Source organism: Epithele typhae (assembly GCF_022376455.1).
Source record: "Epithele typhae strain CBS 203.58 chromosome Unknown BXZ73scaffold_28, whole genome shotgun sequence".
Lineage (NCBI taxonomy): Eukaryota > Fungi > Basidiomycota > Agaricomycetes > Polyporales > Epitheliaceae > Epithele > Epithele typhae.
In genome coordinates this window covers 155978-178522 of record NW_025954219.1, presented here as the reverse complement: position 1 = coordinate 178522, position 22545 = coordinate 155978, and the positions used below count along the sequence as shown (strand labels likewise).

At 60.3% G+C, this 22545-nt stretch overlaps 8 protein-coding genes across 8 annotated transcripts; 4 read left to right on the top strand and 4 right to left on the bottom strand.

Moving 5' to 3' along the window:
- Positions 1–206: 206 nt before the first annotated feature.
- BXZ73DRAFT_101958 (uncharacterized protein) lies at positions 207–3039 on the top strand (the record flags this gene model as incomplete). Its single annotated transcript, XM_048015069.1, has 12 exons — positions 207–594; positions 641–691; positions 753–785; positions 963–1094; positions 1156–1391; positions 1445–1876; positions 1932–2001; positions 2052–2288; positions 2334–2437; positions 2492–2615; positions 2664–2825; positions 2930–3039. 12 exons carry the CDS (start codon positions 207–209, stop codon positions 3037–3039), a joined length of 2079 nt encoding a protein of 692 aa, XP_047877305.1.
- A 2269-nt stretch (positions 3040–5308) lies between these two features.
- BXZ73DRAFT_101957 (uncharacterized protein) lies at positions 5309–6910 on the bottom strand (the record flags this gene model as incomplete). The annotated part of the gene is made up of 5 exons (XM_048015068.1): positions 5309–5800; positions 5906–6010; positions 6127–6238; positions 6409–6584; positions 6650–6910. 5 exons carry the CDS (start codon positions 6908–6910, stop codon positions 5309–5311), a joined length of 1146 nt encoding a protein of 381 aa, XP_047877304.1.
- Positions 6911–8466: 1556 nt separating this feature from the next.
- BXZ73DRAFT_101956 (uncharacterized protein) lies at positions 8467–10613 on the top strand (the record flags this gene model as incomplete). The annotated part of the gene is made up of 10 exons (XM_048015067.1): positions 8467–8565; positions 9443–9504; positions 9608–9651; positions 9704–9844; positions 9896–9940; positions 9994–10053; positions 10117–10243; positions 10312–10319; positions 10376–10432; positions 10540–10613. The coding sequence occupies 10 exons, from the start codon at positions 8467–8469 to the stop codon at positions 10611–10613; spliced, it is 717 nt and encodes a 238-aa protein (XP_047877303.1).
- A 678-nt stretch (positions 10614–11291) lies between these two features.
- On the top strand, positions 11292–12123 carry BXZ73DRAFT_101955 (uncharacterized protein; the record flags this gene model as incomplete). The annotated part of the gene is made up of 5 exons (XM_048015066.1): positions 11292–11315; positions 11365–11635; positions 11688–11836; positions 11892–11992; positions 12045–12123. 5 exons carry the CDS (start codon positions 11292–11294, stop codon positions 12121–12123), a joined length of 624 nt encoding a protein of 207 aa, XP_047877302.1.
- Positions 12124–12606: 483 nt separating this feature from the next.
- On the bottom strand, positions 12607–14603 carry BXZ73DRAFT_101954 (uncharacterized protein; the record flags this gene model as incomplete). Its single annotated transcript, XM_048015065.1, has 8 exons — positions 12607–12711; positions 12773–13030; positions 13086–13136; positions 13200–13511; positions 13571–14089; positions 14151–14161; positions 14213–14499; positions 14554–14603. 8 exons carry the CDS (start codon positions 14601–14603, stop codon positions 12607–12609), a joined length of 1593 nt encoding a protein of 530 aa, XP_047877301.1.
- Positions 14604–16080: 1477 nt separating this feature from the next.
- On the bottom strand, positions 16081–16730 carry BXZ73DRAFT_47823 (uncharacterized protein; the record flags this gene model as incomplete). Its single annotated transcript, XM_048019944.1, has 2 exons — positions 16081–16581; positions 16671–16730. Coding segments are annotated over 2 exons (561 nt in total), but the record flags the coding sequence as incomplete, so codon positions are not given.
- A 2301-nt stretch (positions 16731–19031) lies between these two features.
- BXZ73DRAFT_78001 (uncharacterized protein) lies at positions 19032–20075 on the top strand (the record flags this gene model as incomplete). The annotated part of the gene is made up of 2 exons (XM_048022779.1): positions 19032–19319; positions 19719–20075. The coding sequence occupies 2 exons, from the start codon at positions 19032–19034 to the stop codon at positions 20073–20075; spliced, it is 645 nt and encodes a 214-aa protein (XP_047877299.1).
- A 1108-nt stretch (positions 20076–21183) lies between these two features.
- On the bottom strand, positions 21184–21556 carry BXZ73DRAFT_4019 (kinase-like domain-containing protein; the record flags this gene model as incomplete). Its single annotated transcript, XM_048018526.1, has 2 exons — positions 21184–21378; positions 21419–21556. Coding segments are annotated over 2 exons (333 nt in total), but the record flags the coding sequence as incomplete, so codon positions are not given.
- Between the last annotated feature and the right edge of the window lie 989 nt (positions 21557–22545).

Below are 22545 nucleotides of genomic sequence, written 5' to 3'. Positions count from 1 at the left end.
CTTCAAACACCAGCCCTGCCATAGTAGACATCTCGAGGGCAGAGGATGCGTGGGATGGTCGTGGTGCAGGCTGGTAGCGGGGCAATGGCGCCCACAGGCGATAGGCTGCCTCCGGCGGGGGCGCCATCGATTTCCCACGCCGATCGCCGCCAGCAGCGTCGTCGGCGGCAGGTTTGCCACCGCCTGCACATGCCCCGCTCCCCACCATGGCCGCCACATACTCTCTAGAGGACGTCTCCCGCTTTGCCTCCCTTGTGCACTACGCACTGCTGAAGAACCCTGACCCTCGGTGCCCCAATCAAGGTGCATGGCTGCCCTGGTTTCACTTCACGATTGGCGAAATACGCCGAGCGCGGTGCCAGGGGCTGCCCTTCAAAACCCTGCCGAAGCTCACCCTCGCCGCATATTACGAATACGACAAAGTCAACCTCGACGAAACGTACCAGCCATCGGTCTGGCGTATCAAACCCCACGATAGCAACAGGCAGGCGGCGGCATATCACGGGTTTAATGTGGGGCTGGAGGTAAACGACAGCGGCGACGTCCCCCTGCTCCTATGGAGCGAACTGAAGGACACTGTGTGGGTCGACATTAGTAAGTTCTTTGCCATCTGCGTGCATCGCATATTCAGAAGTTCCAGTAACGCCGCTGGGCCCCTCTACACCCATGCCAATGCACAACCTGGCGCCCGGTGAGCTCCCCATGCCAGACCATGCTCGCGCGCATTGCCCTCATCTCCATTGACTTCACAGGCATTGGGGGGTCGACGGCTGATGCTGGAAGAGGTACGCACGCAGCTACATTTTTTCCCCACGCCCCGTCCAGTTTTCGCGCTGGCCATGCCACATCAGCGGCAATCGATGCGGCAGCGACTGGCAGCTGGTGCGGAGGTGCCCACAAACCATTCCCCAGCAGCACGATCATGCTAGACCCCCGAATTCCATGCTCATGCCTGCGCACAGCAGATGAACCACCGCCCGCAGGCATCGATCCTAGCGACCCAACCCCCAAGAAACCTCAAAAGGCGAAGAAGCGCAAGGCTGAAGGGCTTCCCCCTGAAGGTGTGCCTAACGTGAAAGGCCCTCTTCAGGAAGGTGCGCCTCTCAGATCTCCCTTGGGATGTTTCCTAGTATTCACTGCGTGCCCCCTTGGCAGAACCTCGTGGCGAGGCAGCGTCTGCGACCAACCAGCGGCAAACACGCTCGAAGGCGAATGCCGCTTCGAAGGCGAACGCCGCCTCTAAGCCAAGCACCAGCAAAGCCTCGAAGAACACGGCTGCCGGAAAATACAAATCACGTGGCAAGGCGGGGGCCGATGTGCCACCCGAGCCACATTTCCCGCCCTTCCCTGGCGCCCCCGACTTCTTCCCGATCGCAGAAGCGCCTGGTCCAGTGAGTCTGATGGGTTTTCTCCACATTCCAGCTCAATAACACAATTTGTTCAGACCAAAGACGACCCCGTCGACTGGCGATGCAGAGGCTGCCGAAAAGCCAACATCCGGTGCTTGTTTGCGCCTTTGCAGAACGACACCTGTGAGAACTGCAGAGCAGGTGCGACGGGATGTGGCCTCAGGCTTTCGCCCGGCATCTCCCGAGGGTTTGTCGCTGCGTATTGTGCCTACCGGGCAGGGGTGCAGTGGGCAAATCCCCACATCTACCCCAACCCCACTCCGGTCTCCGAACTCTGGGCACAAATTGGGGGGATCGGAGACGTTCCAACATGGTTTGTGAAATGGTGCCGCGCGCGTGTCACAGGCCGCGATGCCAAGGACGTTTTGGCTGAGCACAACGCGGCCTTAGCGAACCTGGCGGCTGCCTCACTCCGCCGAGATGACATGGGGCCGGTGGAGGACTTGGGCGAGGCTGCGTACAAGCAGGTGCGTCCCATAGTGTGCCTTCATCAAAGTCCTCCTAACACCTGTAGCACAACAGCCAGGTTATCCGTTTGACCCACGCCTTGGCCCTGAGGAGGAATTTGTGGATGGCGACGGCGGCTCCAAGGGTGCGTTGGCTGGTCACGTTGATTCCCTGCCAGGTCTGATTGGGTGCCAGATCGCGACACCGGGGATGATGGGGGCGCTGATGCCGACGCCGATAATGACACCGACGCTGACGATAGCGGCAGTGGCAGCAAAGGCGAGTGGGAGGGTGTTCTTGGTGGAGGACCCCTTCCATCAGGCGCAGGGTTGCCGCCACCGCCGAAGAGGCACCGTGGGGCCCCGCTGCCAGCTCAGGGTGGGCCGCCGCCTCACACAGTGGCATTGCACAACCAGCCACCGCCGCCACCTGGTACGTTTGCCTCCCTCGGGCTTTATTCTCGCTTATTCGAGGTAGGACGCGACTTCCGTGACGTGCCGTTAGCCTACATCCTCCCTGAAGATGCGCTAGAAGCGGTCCGTCCTCTGTTCGACAGCGCGCGCGCCCCGACTGGTGCATGGGTGCCTCGTGAAGAGTTTGAGGCACTTCGTCGCCGCACTGATCGCCTCGAGCAGCAGCTCTCAGCAATGCAAGGGCTGGAGATTGAGGTCGCGAGGTCGCGGCTGCAGCTTGACGGCTTGGTCCAAGCAGCGCTTCATCGAGCCGGTGCCTCTATATATGGCCCCAATCCCCTGCATGGTACGCCGCTTCACACACCAATGGGGCAATGCTAACGACTTGCCACAGCGCACTTTGTGGGGTCACAAGGGGAAAGCGACGCTGGTGCCCCGCTTTGGGAGCAGGGCGGTTCCTACTCGGCAGGCAGCCCGGAGGCCATGCAGGCACCGTGGCAGCGGCAGGGGCGATGGGAGGCGCCAAGCTACGAGGCCCCGCCGCTGCGCAGCTTGCGTGCGCCGTCCTTGCAAAGCCGGCTCTTTAGAGCAGAGGTGTCGGGGCGAAGCTCCACAGCGGCGGCAATAGGAGATGCCTCAGCCTCGCCATCGCCGGCACAGTCACAGCATTCCTTGGCTCCAACATCAGCGCCTACTGTTTCGCGATCGGCCTCGGCGTTGTCCGCGCGTGGGCACACCAGCTCCTATCGCCCATCGCCAGCCTCGACTAGCGGTGGCACATAGGCGCATTGGAATTGCAGCGGATGCCATAGATTAAATGGCGGTCCTCACACGGAACGCACAAGGGCTTGCACGATGATGGCTGTTGTATTTACCTCACAAAGCAATCTGAACCCCACTTCCTGTACACGCAATATTACTCGATGCAGAGCAGTAGCAGTTCAGCAGAGTGGCCATTTTGGGCCACTGTGCGTGATGGCGTAACGCGCGAATATTGCTATCAAATGCAGATCGGCCCGGGGCGAAATAACACGCACCTTTTGCCTTTGTGCACTCGTACATGTTCCATCCGTGGCTGGGGAACCGCCGTTCTCTGACGGGGCCCAAGCCCTCTTCGTCAAGTTCTCAATGAGCACCCCGCACTGGGATCCGAGCGACGCGATGGACGAGAGCGTGCTGAACGGTCCTGCCCCCAGCCCCTCCGTACGGCGTACGCCGGACTGGGCGCGCGCACGGTGGGCTGCGCATTCTGCACATACGGAAAACTCCTTTGAACGCTCCTCCTCTGCACATGCCTCTTGGAGAGCCGCCCTCATTGCGCACCACTCCCTGCGCACCACGAGCTCCAGCACCGCCAGCTGGGTGTCTACGAGTGGGTGCCGCAACCACACGCGGGGCATGTCGACCTCCCATTTACTCTCCCCTGCCTACCCTGGCAATTCCCTCCTTCGTTGTCTCGCCTCTCTTCCCCTCTCCGCTTTGCACCTCCACCATCCCCGCTCATGTGTATGCACAGAAGACCCCCACGTGATATGCGCAAGCCTGGCGCCGTGCGCGTACGCCCTCTGCGGCCGCGTCTGTCCCTCGGATCAACCTCGGATGGCCTCATCCAGTTGCCCATGTCAAGGCACCACTGGCGGGTGACTGTGGCGCCCTCTCCACCGTTTACATGGTTACGTCGGCGATGGGCACGCTCTCGTCAGCGCGCAGCCTGGTGGCCAGCGACGGCGACAGCGCTCCCCATGACCGCCCTCCGCTCCTCGGCATCCCACTGTTGTTGGAGCGCGCATTCTGGATGCTGTGTGGCAATCATCTGCTCAGCGGGAGTGCGATGAAAAGGTGCGCCTGCATGCACTCGTTCAATGCGCGATGGATGTCCTCAACCGCCTTTGGGCCCACCACGAGTCAATTTCTAGCTGGCCTCTGGAGAGCCACAAGGGCGTGGCCGCTGCTGGTTTGCCCTCACCACAAGGTACGTCCCCCCTCCCCTTCAAGCTCTCCCCCGCAATCTTCATCCCCCGTGCAGAAAAACTCGCCACGCGCCCACGCACCCTCCGCGCTAGGCTCAAGAAGCACGCCCGGCTGTACGCCATCATGGCCTCCGCTGCCTCTCCCCGACGACCCAACCACGCGCCGGCGCCACTTGATCGAGACCCCGCGCGGCTTATACTCCCTCTACCGCGAGCCCGCGCACATCACCCACAAGAGCACCCACTTTGGCGACCGCATCTGCATCACTGAGCCACCCGTCACCTCGCCACAAAGCTCCTCATCACCTTCGTCGAGAACCAGAGCTTCGAGCTCCCGCCCCTGGGCACCTTGCCCGTTGACCCCACTGAGGTGGAGGAGATCCTGTTCCACGGCCGACGGCAAACTTTGATGAGTACCATGCCGTGCGTGCCACCTGCCCGCCCGCCCGCCCGTGCATGGCGCGAGGCCCTCTGGGACCGCACGCAGGGGCGGGATGAGGGCGGGCGGGCGTGGAGTGACCGGCTACAAGCCTTACGCGCGGCAGGAGAACGTCTGGGGGTGTGCTTCAACCCCCTTGGCGGCCCCAAGTTCATGCCGGTTCTTTGTTTGTGGGTTTCTCGCATTCCATAGCCTCTTTCGGCACTTACGCTCAGATGGTGTAGGACCCGGATGTAGATGGGCATGCTCTCGCAGCACAGTCGTACATGTTGGATGTGGGCTAGAGGACCTGCCTTTGCCAGCCGCCAACAGCGACTACCGCCGCTGCCAAGATGGGTGAAGAGACACTCAGAGCGGCTCGCATCGACCGTGTATGCCAGCAGGCCCAGGACGGGCTCGACACGGATGTTGAAGAGCTTATCGATACAGTCTCGAGCGAGGATGACGAAGAGTGCGAGATGGACAACGCGCATTTACACGCGGCGGGACCGACGGATTCGGGCATGTGCATCAAGTGCCCGTTATGGGCGCCCTACCACAATGCTCGTCGTCCTCACCTTATTATTTCTCATCACCCTTATGAAGGTTCGCTAGTTTGTTATGAGGGATGAAATTTGCCGTATGCTGCTACTACATGGTGGTAGGGCGACACAGCGAAGGAGGCGGAGGGCGGAGAACAACGCGTGTGGAGGTGGGTGGCGCGTAGGAGGGCGGCGCGGAGGCAAGCGACGTCGACGTGGGTGATGTGGAGGCGAACGAAGGCGATGCGGTCGGGACGCGGAGGGGCGTGACGCTGGCAGTGGTGGGCGACGCGGACGTGAGCGACGTAGAGGGCTTGAGGGCGGAGGAGGGTGACGCAGGCGCCGGCAAGAGGAGGGCAATGCGGAAGCGAAGGACGCGGAGGAAGAGCATGGCGGCGTGGGCGGAGGTGGGTGACGCGGAGACGGAGGACGCGGAGGTTGAAGAGAGCGACGCAGAGGGCCGGGACAAGGCGGAGGCGAAGGGCAACGCGCACGGAGAAGCGAACAGTGTCACGGGGTCCAATAGCAGACGGCAGACAACTATGTAGTGGCCATCGTTTGCCTGAACAGTGGTGGAAGCAGAGCAAAGGGCGGCGGGGTGCTGGGGATCGCAGCTGTATCAGCTGGATGGCGTTTGGAGCTTCCCCGGGCGTCTCCAGCTTGGCTCTGGTGCGTGCCCTCCGAATCGCTCGAGTTGTTGACAGACCATGGCGATCGTCGCCGCCGTGGACTGGGGAATGGTAATTGGCTGCTTGTGGCATAGAGAGACCAAGTTGTCGGCACCGTCGTCGGTGGGAGAGAAGGAGATGGACTGAGACCGCCGGGTGCGTCCTCACGACGCGGCGCGGTGCCGAGGAGAGGGAGCAGGGGCTGAGAGGGGTGACGAGGCCGCCGCTGGGATGGGGCTTCGCGTTTACGTTCATAAACCTTTGCTGCTGGTGCGGCTGGGAAATCCAGGGACGCGAGTCCGTTCTCGACCTTCATCGCGGCAGTGGAGACCGTCTCCTCTGTGGCGTGCATCCGGCTCTCCCATTCGTCCCTGGCTCGCTGGTGACGTCAGTCCAGTCCTCGTGCACGCTGCTCCACTTGCCCTTGGCTTTAGTCTTCCACTCGGCGAACATCGAGGAGAGCTACTCACGTTCCTCCTTCCTCGCCTCCTCGCCTGCGGCAGCGGGGATGGTAAGTTCTTGCGGCGCAGCACGGGCGCACTCAGCAGATGCTTGAACGCGCTGTTTGGTGACCTCGACCTGAGATTGAACTTGTGTTTGCGTGTCTTGGACGAGGTTTTCGAGTGAGGTGACCTTGGACTCAAGGACGGAGATTGTGGACTGAGCGGTGGCATGCTGGGCTTCAAGGGAGCTCGAGAGCTCGAGCGCCATCTCGAGCTGTTTGGTGATCGGAGTGCGTTGGGGCGCTCGGTGAGCTCCTCCGGGATAGCAGGGGCGGACACGAGAGGAGAGGGGGAGGTCGGGCGGAGGGTGATGGTGGATGGCCAGAACGAGTTGAGCTCCTGCTCTTCATCGTCCTCGGTCATGCCCATGCCAGTAGGCTCAGATGTCCGCGGGCGGCAGTGCTTGTCGTGTTCCTGGAACTCCTTGGCCACTTGCGAGACCAGCCTTGAGGGGCACCGTCGCCGTGCGATCCAGAGGAGGAGGAGAGCGAACTTACGGCAGTCGGGCGAGACGATGACGACGCCGTGCTCGCACCCCATGAACAGCTGTGCGATCTATCTCCGTTCGCCATCATATCCAAACGGTTTTTAGACTTGTTAAGCAGGAGGATGTGCGGTGCTCTATCGTCAACTGTGTGAACATGGCACTGCAGTCGCTCGTCAGACTCCCTCCAGCTCTGCAACAGCGGGCAATAAACTTACCGATTCCGGAGAACGTCTGAGTGCTGCTTGATGGATGACGTCTGATACACGCGTTGGAGACCTAACCGGCCGAGCCGCGTGCGCCACGCTTGGATGGACTTCTCTTGTGGCAGAGAGATTGGAGGTCCCCAATCATGCCCTTCTCATATGAGAGCTGGTCTGCCGAGTGCTGCAAACACTTGGCGAGTGTGAGCCCAACTTTTTGCATGGGATTGTACGATCCGGCGGAGTAACAGGGGTGTGGGGCACAGTGGGGCAATGAAAGCGCCGTAGAGAGAAACAACGTGCCTTTGCGAACCATGGCACGGCTGCAGTTGATGAGTTGGCAACCGCACGAGGTCCCGTCGCGCGTGCATGCCGGTTGCGATCAAATGTGGAGAAAAGAGGGCATGGGGGTTCAAGAGACCGAAATGCGATGGGGCGAGAGGTGGAGGAAAGGATGGGAGAGGAGGATGCGCCAGTGGCGTTGGGGAGGGGACCGGAGGAGGCGCAGCGGTACAGGCGCGCACGCTGGGCGCCTTATCGGCGCCTATGGCGACAGGCGCGGACAAGCTCTCGTACTCGGATGTCGTCCGTATGGTGACTCTAACCTTTGTGAGCTCTTCAACGTTTGCATCGCAGGCGGTTGTGCTCCCGCTAGCTGGCTCGAAAAAATTCTGGTTGCGGCCCCAAAGAAAGAGGAAGCCCACGTTGGTGCTGCCAACCACCGCAACATTGGCCTTGAGGGTTGTCTCCTGAAGCTTCACGTCCCACGGAACCAAACGGCCTCCGCTCAGGATATTTAAAGTGCTGACCGAGGCGCAGAGTGCGCGTGGCCAGCCGCCCTCTTTTTCCTACGTCGATATCACCAACGCCTTCCCCTCTGTTCCACACGCCAAACTCTGGGAAAACCTGGTGGCAGGGTGGGGGGCGGCGGGCCCTCTAGTGGATTGGGTTCGGACAGTCTACGCAGGAATGCAATACAACGTGCGCTTCCAGGGGGATATGTCGAATGTAAGGCGAGACGCCTTATGACGGCTCACGAAGACGAAGAGGGAGTGTGCAGAACGAGGAGGTGGGCGAGTCGCGGCGACGCGCGAGGCGTGATCGGCGATGGGGACGCCAAGCGCCTGTGGCGAAGGGCCACGGCCGGCGACGCCGTTAGCGGATGGGATATGAGAAGGGCATACAAGAACTGCGTTGATCGCTGACCAATGTCGCGCCGTAGCGTATTATATTTACATGCACAATGTCAGGAGTCCGTAAGCATATCGCATGGAGAATGCCGGACCATAGCAAACGAGTGGCAAAGAACGTAGCGCAGCATCGCGGCATGCCGCAGCCGGGATCCTGACGCCGGGGCCTCTGAGATTCTCATCGGCGACCCCGCGTCCCCTATGCCATGGAATTTCTTCATGTCCGATCTGGCCCTACCTGATGACGATGACGGCGATGTCTTCCTCGGCACGATCAGAGTGAAATGCCTCGCGCATGCTGATGACATCGTGCTCACTGTCAGTAATTCCCCAAATCCCTGTGGGCTCCGGAGGGCGCCTGGGGGGCCTGAAGGCCTGACCGGTGACCGGTGACCAGGGATCCCAGGAGCTCAGGAATTTCGCCCTGGGCGTCCTTGCGCCCAGGCCGTTTCCGGGCATTTAGGGCGCCAGGCGGGAGATCCTCGGGACATGGGAGCGCAGTTGCGCGCGACGAGAGTGGTGGCACATGAGGTACCCCGCACAATGCTTCTATTCCAGAAACGCGACCTCGTCCTAGATTGCGGTACTGGGACAAGATTTCCGCTGTTACCTCGAATGACGGGCGTGAGGCTGGGGGCGGTAGGCGTGCAGGGTGAAGAGCGTGTAGCAGTCAATGACACTGACAAGGTCGACAATCTCTGGGAATGACTCGTGTGCGGGTATATGATGAGAATACGAGGTGGCGAACAGAATTCAGATTGGCAACTCCAGCTTCTTCGACGCTGAATATGGGTGATGTCTACGACTTTTCAGTAGTCAGTCATGAGAGTGAGAGATTCAACGAGGGTCCTCAGTGAAAGCACAGCGCTTCGTGCAATAAACCCACTTGTGAGGAATCTCGTCCCAGGGTTAGGTCTTGCATCACTTGCTCCCCAGCAGCCTCTCACCGCGACTCACTTCCAAACACCCATCTCGCCGATCTATGCTCTATGACTACTTCTTGACTGCTACGACCCTCACAACGGTCAAATGCCTTCAAGGGTACTGCCCATGCCAGGTTTCCCTCGTCTCACAGATCGACCAGCTGCGCTCGCCTCTTGCTTCGACAACCTCGCCGTCTATACCATCTCGACCTCAGTGCCTCTATCCCGCACGACTTTGCGCAGTGCAAGGTGCAACTCTGACGTGTTCATAGTCGCCTCTCTTCCGCGAAGAGTACGCCAAGTGGTGTACGGGCTCACTCATCACTTCCACTTGGTGAGTTCTTCCTTCCTCCATCCCCACCAATATGTCCAGCAACGCAAGGCTCGCCAATGTCTCTCAGCCGCTGCGATCCGTGTCGCTCATTCTTCCCGTACAGGTCAGAGCTACCAGAGCGCACGGACCTCGACACCCAGACGCGTCGTGCGCGTGATCCCTTGGCCCGGAAGACCTGCATGGCCTCTGGGTGCGCCAGAGAGGTACGGCTTGGGAGATCCTGTATTGGGCACCCTGCGTCTGAGATTTCACTGGCGGCATCTCGCTGCACCTCTGAGCGAGCGGGAAGAAGACTCGAGCCGCACCGCAAAAGGGCAGGAGCTGAATCGCCGGGCATACGGTGCGTTGTTTCACCCTGGGGTCTTTGAACCCACTCTCATCGCGCGTGCAGGTGAAGATAGCGTCACGGAGCGCGTCCCTTCGCGTCCAGAGCATGGTGCGTATCATGTGCTGAGAACGCCCGACCTCCCCGGCAACAATCCGTACCAGACGCCATCGCTATCTTCCCCGACCTACGCGCAACGACATCGTCATCGACCTGGAAGAACAGTACGAGGCGCCAATCACAAGATGCTCAGCTGAGAGGCACCGCAGGAATGTCCTCGACCTTAGAGAACAAGGCGTTCCCACACATCGTCGGCACGATCAAAGTCGCATCCAGCGAACGCTATTCCACCTTCTGCTCCACCGCCCTCTCAGTCGCGCATGCCGATCGTTCGCAGGGCAACCTCAGGAGCACGTGCGTGTATGTGCCGTGCGCATCTCTCCGAGCCAACGCTTGCTGGAGCTGCGTTATATCATGGGCAGCAGAGTACGTGAGTTAACATCCTCTACCTGCCATTCGCTCGTCTAACGCTCTCCGCGCCCGCAGGCCAGAGTTCCTTCACGCTGCGCGGTCTACCTGCTGACCTGTTGGTGTCTCGCATCGGTACGTCTCTCTCCTCTCAATGTTCGTTGATTTCCCCAAGAATGCTACCCAATTTCCAATGCGACTCTAACTCCGGAAAGCTTCCCGACACTCACCCCTCCCCCTAGTCGTCTTTCGCTTTGCCACGTTGGCTGGCTCGTCACACGGACGATCGAACCGGCTCGCCGGGCGTCAAACGTAGCGCCCCGCACCAGGCTCTCCGTTAGCTTCGTATCTTGCTACAGGTCGGTCGCCTTCCTCGTCCCGCCGCACGTCCACTCATACCGTTATCTCCGCAACCTTCTCCCCAGCGCATCCCGACGCCAGTCTGTCATCTGCATTCGTCCAACCTAGCCGCGGGCCCAGACTTTCGCAGGTGGGAGCAGGCCGCAGGCCGCGAGCCGCGTCATCAATACCCGACTCTCTCCTCAAGGTTTCCGTTGCATTCTACCGCACTTGATGGTTTGTTTCGGAGCCGCGATCTTGCACGGGATCCTCGCGTCGAGCACGAGATGGAGCACTGGCAGCGCCACAAACTACCGTCCGACTCCAAAAGCCCCGCCAGGTCCGCACTTTCCGCAACGAAACCGATCGGGACCATCTGTACTTCCCGACGGCTCTATCGGCGTGAAGTTCCCCACTGGGCGGAGGGCGATGGACTGTTGGATGTCGAGGACAGATGAAGACACCGCGCGGAGCGAGGGACGCCGCTGCACACGCCACTGCACGACCACGCCGCCTCTCGTTTTACGACTGCCGGCAGCCGCTCTCATCGCCTCTTCCGCGGCCCCCCCGCGACGAGCTCCCCGGTGGGCCCCCAAATGCGCCCAAACGCGCCCGCCTGCTCCCTGTTCTCCCCCGCCCCCGAACCTGTACTACAATGCAGGACCGGGATGTCTCCATCGTCGATCTACGGAGGTTCTTGAACCCGATGCGCGCTCACCGACGACAAGTACTACTTCGAGGCTGTCCTTCGAGTCGGCTGGTGCGTTGAACTTTCTTCGTCTTCTGCGATCACCCCGATCCTCGCTCATGCGCAGCTCCAAACCTTTTCCCTCGGATTGGACCAGTCTGTCACCCCCCGCGACCAGCCGTGCTGGTACCGCGTCGAGGCTGTCTCTTACATCGCCTCCTTCATCTTCGTGGGCGTCATATACTTCCTCCCCACAAAGCACCTCCATGCTCAGGACCAGTGCGACGTCCCCGAGCTCTTCCACGACGTGCGTCCCTGTCTCTTCATTGCGCGCGCGGGGGAAGACTAATGCGCGTCGAGCAGACAGACAACATTCCAGCCCGAGATCGGCCGGCCCATCGACCTCCTCCTCCAACGCGGCAGAAGACATCTTCAAGACCGCCTGCTACTCCTTCTACCTCCCCGTCGCTCTCGTCATGCGCCTCCGCGGCATCCCCCAGTTGGCTTCTCTGGTCGCCCTTCTCCGCGCGCCGAGTCCGTCCTCGTCCTCCGGGCGAGTACCCCCAGGTCCTGGGCGACTTCCTCGACTACGCCGCACCGCCCGAGGTCCTCCGCAAGATGGGACGAACGTTGTCGATATCAAATGCTCCTGGCGCGTCAACGCCACGGTCGTGCTCGCGAATTTGACCCGGCGCGCTGCCCTCTCGTCCTCGATACCAGCTACGGCCACAAGGAGCCCGCGACGGAGGCGCATGCTAAGGCGTGCTACGTTGACATCCGGGCGCGGTGCGCCGAGTAAGAGGAGGAGGCGTCGTGGGATGGTGTTCACGGTGGGGAGCCGGCGGGAGATTGAGAGTTGGCGGGGTCGGTCCTAATGATAAAGCGGTGATTTGTTGAGAGTACTCGTTTTGTGTCGAACCATGACACTACGTACGAGAAGTGATGGTAAGAGTCGTCTTGGCTTTCCGGGTCTCCGGCGTGCGGTATTTCTCGGTACTCTGAATATCTCGGAATTTCGTGTCCTCTCGGCCCGCTTCCATATCCAGGATCGGGCACTCCCGGCTCCGTGCGCGAGCGGTCCAAAGGAGCCACCATATCCCGAAGAACTTGAGCGAGATTGGCTGCTAAACGGAAAGATAGCAAAGGGTATTTCAGTCGAAGACGAGGTGTCGCCGTCGCTGAGAGGGAGGCACACGGAGGCACAAGTGGAGAAGCATGCCAGTCTCGAATCGATGGGATCTCTGAACCACGTACAACGTGCCACAACTCATGCGACGACACACTACCTCTCCAATCGCCGATGAGGAGGAGCCGCACGGCCCTCCAGCTCGTCCATCATCCGCTCCGCCTCCGCCCACTGCTTCTCCACCTTCTCCTTCCACTGCCACTGCCACATTCCCGTGGATCGCGCGCTCGAGCCCGCCCAAGCGCCGCTTCAGTTCGTCGACGTCGACGTCCGCAGCCGTCTCGCGTCCACGGTCCTCCTCCCCCGAGCGCACGCCCACCGCGGTAGGCTCGCCGTGCGCGGGGTCCGCGGCGTACAGCCCAGGCGAGTTGAACTCGTACATGAGCCCGACCGTGCGCGCGTTCCGGACGACAGCGCGCGCGAAGGGGAGCCGGACGGCCTGGTAGATCTCCAGCACGCGCGGGAGGCGCGACGGAGAGGTGCGCGGGTCGGTGAGGAGGGTGCCGAGGAGGTACGCGTCCTGCATGGGCGTGGTGCTCAGCACACCGCAGAGGGGAGGGAGGGAACGCACTGACCCCGATCGCTTGGCCTCCGCCTGCGCCCAAGTGGGTCGTCATGGCGCGCACCTGCGAGAGCGCGGCTGGGTGAGTGGTCGTGCGCGTCCAGAGTCGCGATGAGACTGCACGCACCGCGCCTCCGATCAGGGCGACTCCACCGGAAACGGAGAACGGGAGGTCTTCGATGTCGTGGATCGCCCACAACTTCGGGTCTTCCACGCACTGCGCGAGTGAATCAGCTATGCGCGCGAGGAGAAGGAGACGTGGCACGGCGATCATCTGGTCGACCTCGGGCTCCCAGCCCGTGAACTCGCGCACGACGTCGTCCTGGTCCGCGTCGAGCACCCACTTGTGCGGGTACTCGGTGCCCTCTTTCCCGGGCCGCGTCACGAAGCCGATCCAGTTGAGATACTTCCCGTGCGAGATCGGGTACGTGATGATATGCTTTCGCGCGAAATCAGTCAACCTGCGCGAGTCTTCCCTATAGATCTTTGAGCGCTTACCTTCCCTACTGCAGACAGCGCGTCAGCCTCAAACAAGACAATGGAAGCCGGACCAGCACTCACGCTCATCGGTGCCATCACATGCAGCGTGTGGTGCGCGGGGTTAACCTCACGCAGTCGCTCCGTCGGGATCAAGTACCGATACACGACCGTGCCCGTCCACTTCGGGCGGGAGCGCGCACAGCGCGCGCATGCCGCAACGGGCGTGCTGTCATAATCGCGTGCGTGCGTGTGCGTGTACATAGCGCTGCGCACCTCAGACTTGATCCCGTCCGCGCCGACGAGGACGTCATCCGACGCGTGGGTGCCGTCGACGAAGTGCGGGGTGTATGCGCCGTTAATGGCCGTGGAGGATCGCGAGGGAGGGTTGTAGGAGACAAGGCGCTTGGTGGTGTGGATGGTGCAGTGCGCGGGGAGGTGAGGACGCGGACCATGCAGGCGCGGTGCATCGTGGTCGCGCCATGTGTGCGCGCGAGGGTAAGCGTGGAAGAGAGCAAGCGGGAGAGGAGGGAGGCCGACCTGGGACCATGATGCGCCCGAACTCGAAGCCCTCGCGCGGCCAGTCCGACTTGCGGCACACAAAGGCCGGCCCTGGACCGGATCTCAGCACCTTCTGCAGTGTATAGTACACTGTGGACTCACTCCATGTCTCCTCGCAGTCTCCGTCATCCCCGCCCGCTTGATGTAGAGTGCTCCCTTCGTCTTGGTTCTTCTTCGTCTCCCACTTGCCTTTCACTGCTTCCTGCATGAGCTCGTCGTGTAGTCCGAGCCTGCGCATGATTGCCCACGTCCGCGGCCAGACGGATATGCCCGCGCCAACGGTAGTGATTTCGGGCCCGGACTCGTATATGTCGATCTCAACGGGCGACACCGGATCGTCAAATTGTCCGAGCGCGATCGCGAGTGTGAGGCCTGCTATTCCGGAACCGCTGAGAAGCAGGACACATCAGGCGAGAAATGAGACAGAAACGAGGGAGACGCACGCGATGGCCAGGCGGAAGCGCGGTTGGGTGGGTGGACTGTCGTTGGGCATGGCGACGAGCTCGCCCTCTGTCTCGGTCTTGGAGCCTGTTGTCGTCCCAAGTGACGGGTGTCGGCGATTGATAATAGAACACCTAGAGAGAGAGAAGAGGAGAGACGAGACAGATGTCGGCTGATCGTACGGGCGGTTGGATACAGGCGAGCTCGAGGGAAAGGGAGGAATTGCGTTCTTTGGGGCCCCGGACTGGCAGTATATATATGAGAATCAGTCACCGTTCTCAGCCCTGAGATGGGATGCGAAGAGAATGTCCGAGTAGCTCGCGCGAGTCGGATAGCGGGACACGACTATGGGGACGATTGCCATAATCGGGCTAAACTAACCATTTTCTCATCCATCCGTACGCACTCGCAGGTGACCGACGTGACGTCGGAAGCCATCCGCTGCTAGGCTAAGGTCTTCACGACGACATTCCAGTTGGCTTCCATAACACGGGCTGTTTAGTTTTGTCCCCCGAAGCTTCCTCTGTGCTTGCGAAGACGCGGCCCACAGCAATCCCTTGCGGCCTTGAAGCCGCTTTCGTGGACCACAGGCTGAACGTTGAACCTGGGGCGGCGACTAAAGTGGGGTATGCGGGGTCAAGTGGGGAACCTCTATAGAAAGGCAATGCCCCGTCGCGGGAGATCAGAGGCTGAGGTTGTGTTCTCTAGCGATGGCCATGCGTAGACGGAGTGGATATCGTCAGGATGCTTGATACTCGTCTAATTCTGAAGAGAAGAGGGCTTTAAGTTGCAACAGACGGATGAGAAAATGGAGGGGAACCATGAAGTTGGCGGTTGACACGACGTACGTTGACCCTGGACCAATCCTTGATGCGGCCCAAGATACGCTAGGGGAGCGGTTAGCCTACTTCAGCAGGCGAGAAAGAGGCTGCGTACGCTCTTGGCCATCGCCTTGCGCTCCTCAACATCCGCAGCGGTCTCCGGAGGAATGGGCTTGTCCTGCTTGCCGCGCCCCCTCTGGTGCTTGCGACGTGCCTCGAATTGCTTGGTTGTTTCGCCCTCCAATGGTTTGGATAACCCTCTGGTGTAAGCTGTCAATATCAGCTCCGTAGCCTTCATCTGCCTTTTCACGTCGTTGCCACGCAAGAGCACCTGTATCTGTGGCTTTGACAACCAGGCTTTGATGAGGATGATCTCTTCAAATCGCAGTTTAGTTTCCCCCATGACGTTACTGCCAAAACACGGCATCAGAACGCGGCGCAAAACGGGGGTAATGTACTCACGTAACAAGCAGGCGAGGAGTCCGATGGGGAAGCGTTCGGTGCGGGGAAATCGAGCAGGAGCAGCGAAGGAGACAAGTCGTATTACCAAGGCGCATCAGGATATACATGGACAGCGAGAGACCAGGAACCGGTAACTACCGTGGTGACAACATGAGGGATTCGAACAGGCGGGATCGGAAGGCGTTGGTAGGTGCGCACGAAACTGTCAACGTAAAACTCGATCACGGCAGCCTGAATATTGGCAAATCAGAACACATCGCATTCATCGACCTCACTCGCGGCTCCAAAGAGACTGGCAGGACGACCAGGCCATCGACGTTGCAGCTCGAGCAACGCGCGCAGACGAGGTCTCCCACTCTCCCACCTCGCGTCCGGAGGCCGGACCCAGCAGGATGACGAGCGATCAACGTCACCCAAAGGGCATATGTCCATCCCGGAGGACGCACTCCCCCAGAATTCGGAAACGAGGGACTCGCGCGCCCATTGGTCCAAGTCGGACCACCTGCGCGACCCAGCTAGTTCGGCATCCAGAGCGAGGACCTCGCACCGCCAGTTCATCTCGTGCGCCTCCCAGACGAGCGAGCGGATGAGATCTTGGTCACGCGCCACGTCGTCGAGAGTAACAACGCGGGCGCCGTATGAATGAGCCGCGTCTGGGGCGAAGTTACGGAAGTCGGCGCGGGCGAAGACTTGCCGGATCGCCTGCTGAGCGGCAAGGCGGTTGGCCTCGCGTGCGACCTTCGTCGGCTGCTTACGCTTTGAAGGCTTCCCATCGGTTGCGGGTGTCGACGAGATCGGCGCGCACTTGACGTCGAGGGGCCTATCAAAGGCGCTACCTGGGAGGAGGAGACACCCGCCGAATAATCCCCCCAGAGCGCCTCCTGCCATTGTTGGACGTTTCGGAGGCGCAAAGGATAAAGTCGGATCAATGGTTACCAAGAATATTTGCGTGTACACAGAAGGTGGAAAGATTACGCCGCATACGGAGAGCCATAAAGTTGACCCCATTCACAAAACCCGCAAGGAGAAAACATAAATGTCCACCAAGACGATGAGTGGACACAGGACGAAACGTCATAGGGAAAGCGAGCACAGTGGAGTACACGATAAGAGAAGATGCCACTGACAAGAGGGTACGAGGAAAACACCTATGCTCCTGCAAAAATAGTGCTGCGAGTCACGGTGTATTGTATTTGCCACTCCGCATCGACTTTGGCCCATATACATAGAGCAGATGATAAAAAGGGGACAGACACAAGAAAATCAGCAAGACATGCTTGTCAACGATGTGAACGGCACTTGCCTTTATCGGTGTACTACAAGATCCGTGGCCCCGATGGGAGGCGGCTCGCCCGGAGCGTCACCGTTGAGAATGTGGGCAAGAGGGAGACAGTCGAGAGAAGTGACGGCGAGAGCCTGGAAGGCCAACTGGCGTCCGCGTCCACGTCTGGGGGCAACGCGGCGCTAGGATTGGGATGAACGAACGGCACACGACTTTGTTGAGGACACTTACTGGGGTAGAAAAGAGAGAAGGAGAAGAGGATTGGCGCACCCCATCCTCGTCGCTTTCGTCGCCGTCGCGGCCGCTGTGCTTGAGAGGATCAAAGAGCTGTCGGTGTTCCACGAGGGTGCGGGCGTCTTGTGCATACGGGAGACTCGCGGCGAATAAGGACTCGAGGCGGCATCGGACATTGCGTCGGGCTCGGCGGTGACATGGGGGAAGTCTTGCGGACCGAGTCCGTGTTGGGATCGTAGAGCTTACCGGGACTGCCGTGGGCGGCAGGGCACGAGTGTGAGCCATGTGGGTAGGATGAGATCTTGGACCGCCGCAAGAAGTCATCTGGATCGGCCTCGTACTGTGGGGAGCCTTCCAGACAGCGATACTCGAGTTGGGCATGGGGGACGCATTGTGGTCGCCGCGGTGAGGTAGGGTGGGCTGATGAGGCTCTTGTTGTCGAGAAGGACGGACGTTCTGGCCGTTCTGGACGTTCGCGAGTGGTGGCGGCACTGAGTGGCGGAGAAGAAGATGAGAAGGTAGGAGGGTGTGATAAAAAGGACTGCGTACGCTTGCTTGCGCTTGAGCGCGATGAGCTTGTTTGCAACATTTATCTGAGCGGGCGCCCTCTCCTTGCCCTTGCGGGAAGTTGACGCGATTTTGGGATGCGAAGCAGAGCGTCCGGAGGGTCTTCGCCAGCGCGGCGACGTTCGTAGAGAGCGACGCGCGGAGGAGGCAGCTTGTGAAAGACGGCATGGATGTGTGAGTGCACGCGAACCTGCCTATGCCAGTCCACGCCGAAGGGGGACCCGCGCGAGGCAGACGAGGCGCGGAACGGTGAGCAGGTACGTGTAGGGAAGGGGGCGGTCGTCACAGCCGGGGTCCGGGACAGTGGACTAGGTGCCGTTTTCGGGGCGAGGGAGGACGGCAGGGCCTAGCGATGGATCGTAAAATGGGACGCCGCTCTTGACAAGGATGAGGCCGGAGGGTCCGCCGCCGATCTTGGTATCAGAGAAGACAGATGAGCCGTGGCGGAGAAAATCGGGTTGGACGACCTGCTTCGATTATGGTCAGCACATATCGCATAAACGACGGAGGGTCAGACACAGAGGAGCACGAGGGGCGCGGTGGGGAATTATGGCGGCGCGAGGATGTTGGAGCGGGGAGGTCGCGAGGCGGGCATGCTTTGAGCTGGAGCCGGTTGGTTTGCGTTCGAGTGAATGGGGATAGCGAAACACGATCAGCGTGCACCCGTGAAAGAGTACTCGGACAGGGACGGGAAAGAGCGGAGGCTGTCGTAGCCACGGCGGGCACGGGGGAGAGGAGGCGGCGTGTAGCATGATCGAGGTTGTGAACTGGCTTGTTGATCGTGCAGCTCTCCCAGGCTCTCCCGCGTCGACCGGTGCGTGTGCGCTAAATTATGTAATGAACGCTTGTCTCCTCCGTCCCCTCGCTGTGTGTGTCCCGACCAACTTGCCATTGCAATCTTCTGGGGATCCTCACTAACTAGTGCTGCCTCCCACAGACCTTTATATCAGCCTAGAGGTGTTTGCGCTGTGCTGTTTCGGGGGAGGCAGGCAGACGGTCCCCTGGCGGCGCTAGGGGAAAGAGGAGGTATGTTTTCTCCAACCTTTCAGCTTCGATCGTTTTATTCAATCCCCACACACACCACTTCTCAACAGGCTTTTTTGCACTCGCCTTTATGCAACCTCCAATCTCTACCCGTTTACCACTGCCCAGACGTCAGCGCTTTGTGCCCATTCATGACACTTTCCCCGACGAAGCACTGGAACGTCCAGCACGCAAGAAGCAGGCCGTGGGCCATGCCGTTCCTCAACCACACGCGCAACTCAGCGTAGAGACAGGGTCAAGCTCCGTGTATGAGGTCATCGATATCTCCTCAGACGAAGACACTGGGCCCCCGCCGCCTCGGAAACGTGGAAGGACGGCAGAACGCGTGCCGTCAAAGTCGGAGCAGGACTTACAAGAGGTATGTATCTTCATGTCGAATGTCCAGGTTTTGTGCTTGAGAGGCTTGCGCACGTTTAGGAAATCCAAAGGTTGAAACACCGCCTGGGTGTACAGCACGAGGAAAAGCTGGCTCTGCAAGCCCGTATTGTAAGAGCTTTGATTTGTCTATGTAATGTCAGGGACTCACCTCGTTTATTTGCATAGGATGATCTCGAGAAGTCTGTACCCCCTGCCCTTGAAGAGCATCTGAATTGTGACATATGCACATGCCGGATGGGGCGTCCTTACGTGTGAGCTTTCCACCTCACTCGTCGTAACTTCCAGGCTTACACGCAGGTTTCCTCACGCCTCTTCCCCCCTGCCTGTTGTCCATACAAGCCTACTGTGTGGACATACGTTCTGCCAAGAATGTTTGCAGAATTGGTTCTCGAAGGCATTGGCCATCCACTGCGCCTCTCACCCAGCCTACGACATTCATTCTCTCGTTCCTGACAAGTACCGCCTCGCGCTTTCTCGGCATGATCTCCCACCGCAGGCTCGGATCGAGGTGGAGCTCAGTGTATTCAAGATCCTCCGCCATGTTGCGCGTCCGAACTACACCTGCCCCACGTGCCGCATGCTCGTCGGCTCTGCCCCGACGGAAAACTTTGTGCTGAAGAAAGTGGTTCAGGCTGCTGCCGGTGTGGACGGTCAAGCCGGTCCAGACGCAGAGCAAGTCGTTGGCACAGGTCCCTTTGGGGGATTCTTCTTTAATTACAATTTCTTGTTGGCATAATTACGATCCCAGGCATAGTACGGGACTGCTTGTATCGTACGAGATAATTGCAACCTGCTCAGTTCTAATCAATGTCAGTACTATGCAATGCTGCGGCGCTTTCCGCGATGTGAATCCAGCGTCTCGGCAACGAAACGCGGGAGCCCCTAGACGGGCTCCGGAGACAAGATCGCCATCTGTGCTGGGCCGGAGACGGGCCCGGCCTCACAGCCAGGCCCAGAGACAGCGTCTCCACTCAGAGAGACCGGCCGTCTCCGGCCCGATGCTGATGGAGACAGCTGTTTCCACCTGGAGACACTGTCTCCCAGCCATCCACTTTCTCCATCTGCTATCAGCTAGCTGGAGCCGCTCTTGCTGGAGGCGACGGTCTCCATCCATGTACTCTTAGTACGAGGTCGGTCTCATATTTTGAATGAGGATTTCACTGCAAATAACATTTTGGCTGAGATGTGAGGATGAAATGTGTGTACTGAAGTACGGACTCGGCTGCAGAAAGCCAACGGACACAAGGACAAAAGGGGCAGACAAAAGGATATGGGTGGAAGGAAAAGAAATGCGGGGCGGCTGTTCACCCTGAGGTGAATAGCAGGGCTTCTTATGTAGCGAGCACGACGGCCACGACGGGAAGAGCGAGCCCAACGGTGCCGGTGCTAGTGCTCCTGTCGTGCAACGGACCCTGGCCCGATGTCTTCCCCGTCGGCGAGAATGCCTTCGCTGTCGTCCATGCCCGCGTCCGCGTCCGCGTCCTACGGATCGACGCCGGGCTCGACCGTCACCTTGCGGCCGTCCACCCCGTCGACGGTGATCGGCAACGGCCCGTCCTCGCTCGACCCGTGTGACGACGGCGACCGCGCGAGCTACCTTCCGCAGTCTCCAATACGGGGGGGGCTCTCCGTGTATCCGTGTCCGTGCACGGGTCGGCGACGTGCGCGCGCCCGCGCGGGTCGCGCACGAGCAGGCGGCCCACTGCTGGCGGATGCCGTCGCTCTGCGCGAGCTCCGTCCCGCCCAAGCGCGCGGGGTCCGCCGCGGGTACTCTTCGGGCCACTGGCATGAACGACCCGGTCCGCTTCACGGCCTTCCGCGGTGCACTCGGACGCGACGGGGGAGTCGAACATGAGGCGGCGCGTGGCGAGAGCATAGAGGACGACGTTGCACGCCCAAGCGTCCGTCTGGCGTCCGTCGTAGGCGCGACCCGTCACGAGCTCGGGGGCGGCATACGAGTCGGAGCCGCAGAGCAGCGTGAGAGGCCGAAGTCGTTGGGTTTGATGAGCGACTGGGAGGCCAGCAGGTCGGCGAACGGGCTCGTCGTCGGGAGGATGTCTGGAGTAATGGTGAGCAAACTGTGTCGTGAGATCTTCGCGGCCGGAGATACACACTTTCCGACTTGATGTCACGGTGCACGAGACCCACACTGTGCATCCAGGCCACTGCTCTGCACAGGCCTCCCCATGTCCGCCTGACGAGCGACTGTGATCCACGCCTGGACAACAGGGTTGTCGACTAAGTCCAGGAGCTCCCCGCCGCACACACTCGAGCACGAGACAGTAGTGCGGAAAAGTGCTGAATGAGTGAAGGTACCAGACTATTAATGGATGGGTGATGTACTGTGAAGCAAGGAATCAGTCAAAGATCGGGGACTCGGTAGCGCTCTGGAAAATGTCATAGGCAGATCTAGGTATGACGAACGTTGACTGCATCGTACGCCACACCGCGCAGAAGTGCAGGCGTCAAGTAGAACTTCGTGACCGCAATGCCGCACTCAGCTGATATCCACCGTCACAGCAGACGCGTTGGGGGAGTGGGAAGCAGGGGAAGGGCGGGATGTGCATGCGAGGCGTCGAGGGATGAAAGGGGAGCGTTCCGGGAGTCATTGTGGACGAAGCCATGGTGCACGTTGCTGCCGTGTGGGGCATCGAAGTCGCTGCCGTATCTCGCGCGGGACGGGCGAGGGGATGGAGGGGCGTCGAGCGGTGGACCCGCACCAGGCCTGGCAGTTGGAGAGAAGACGGTGGCGTTGAGCCAGTACTTGTGCTCTGCGTCCATCTGCGTCACGTCCGCGCGTCGGCCTGCGCACGGGCGAGGAACTCGCTTCCGCCTGCGAGTCGGGCTGCTCCGCGAGGTGGGCACGGAGCACGGCGACCTGTTTTGCCTTCGCCTACAAGCCTCTTTAGACTCTCTTCGGAAAATAACGGACATACGGACGGGGAGATGACCACTCACGTTCAACTACCTGTACAAGCCGGACACCCGCAACCACCCTCACCGCCTCCAGCCACCATATCGCGTGCTGTTGCTCCTGCACCTGTTTGCCACACAGCTCGTGTGGCCTCGATTTGCGCCGCATGCGTTGGTGTGGGTGCTGCAACGGGAACAGGTGGAGATGCAGAGGCAGAGTCCACGTTCGCAAGAATTCCCAGCGACTGACAACAGAGAGGTAAGCGTTACGGATGCCAGCATAGATTAACGAC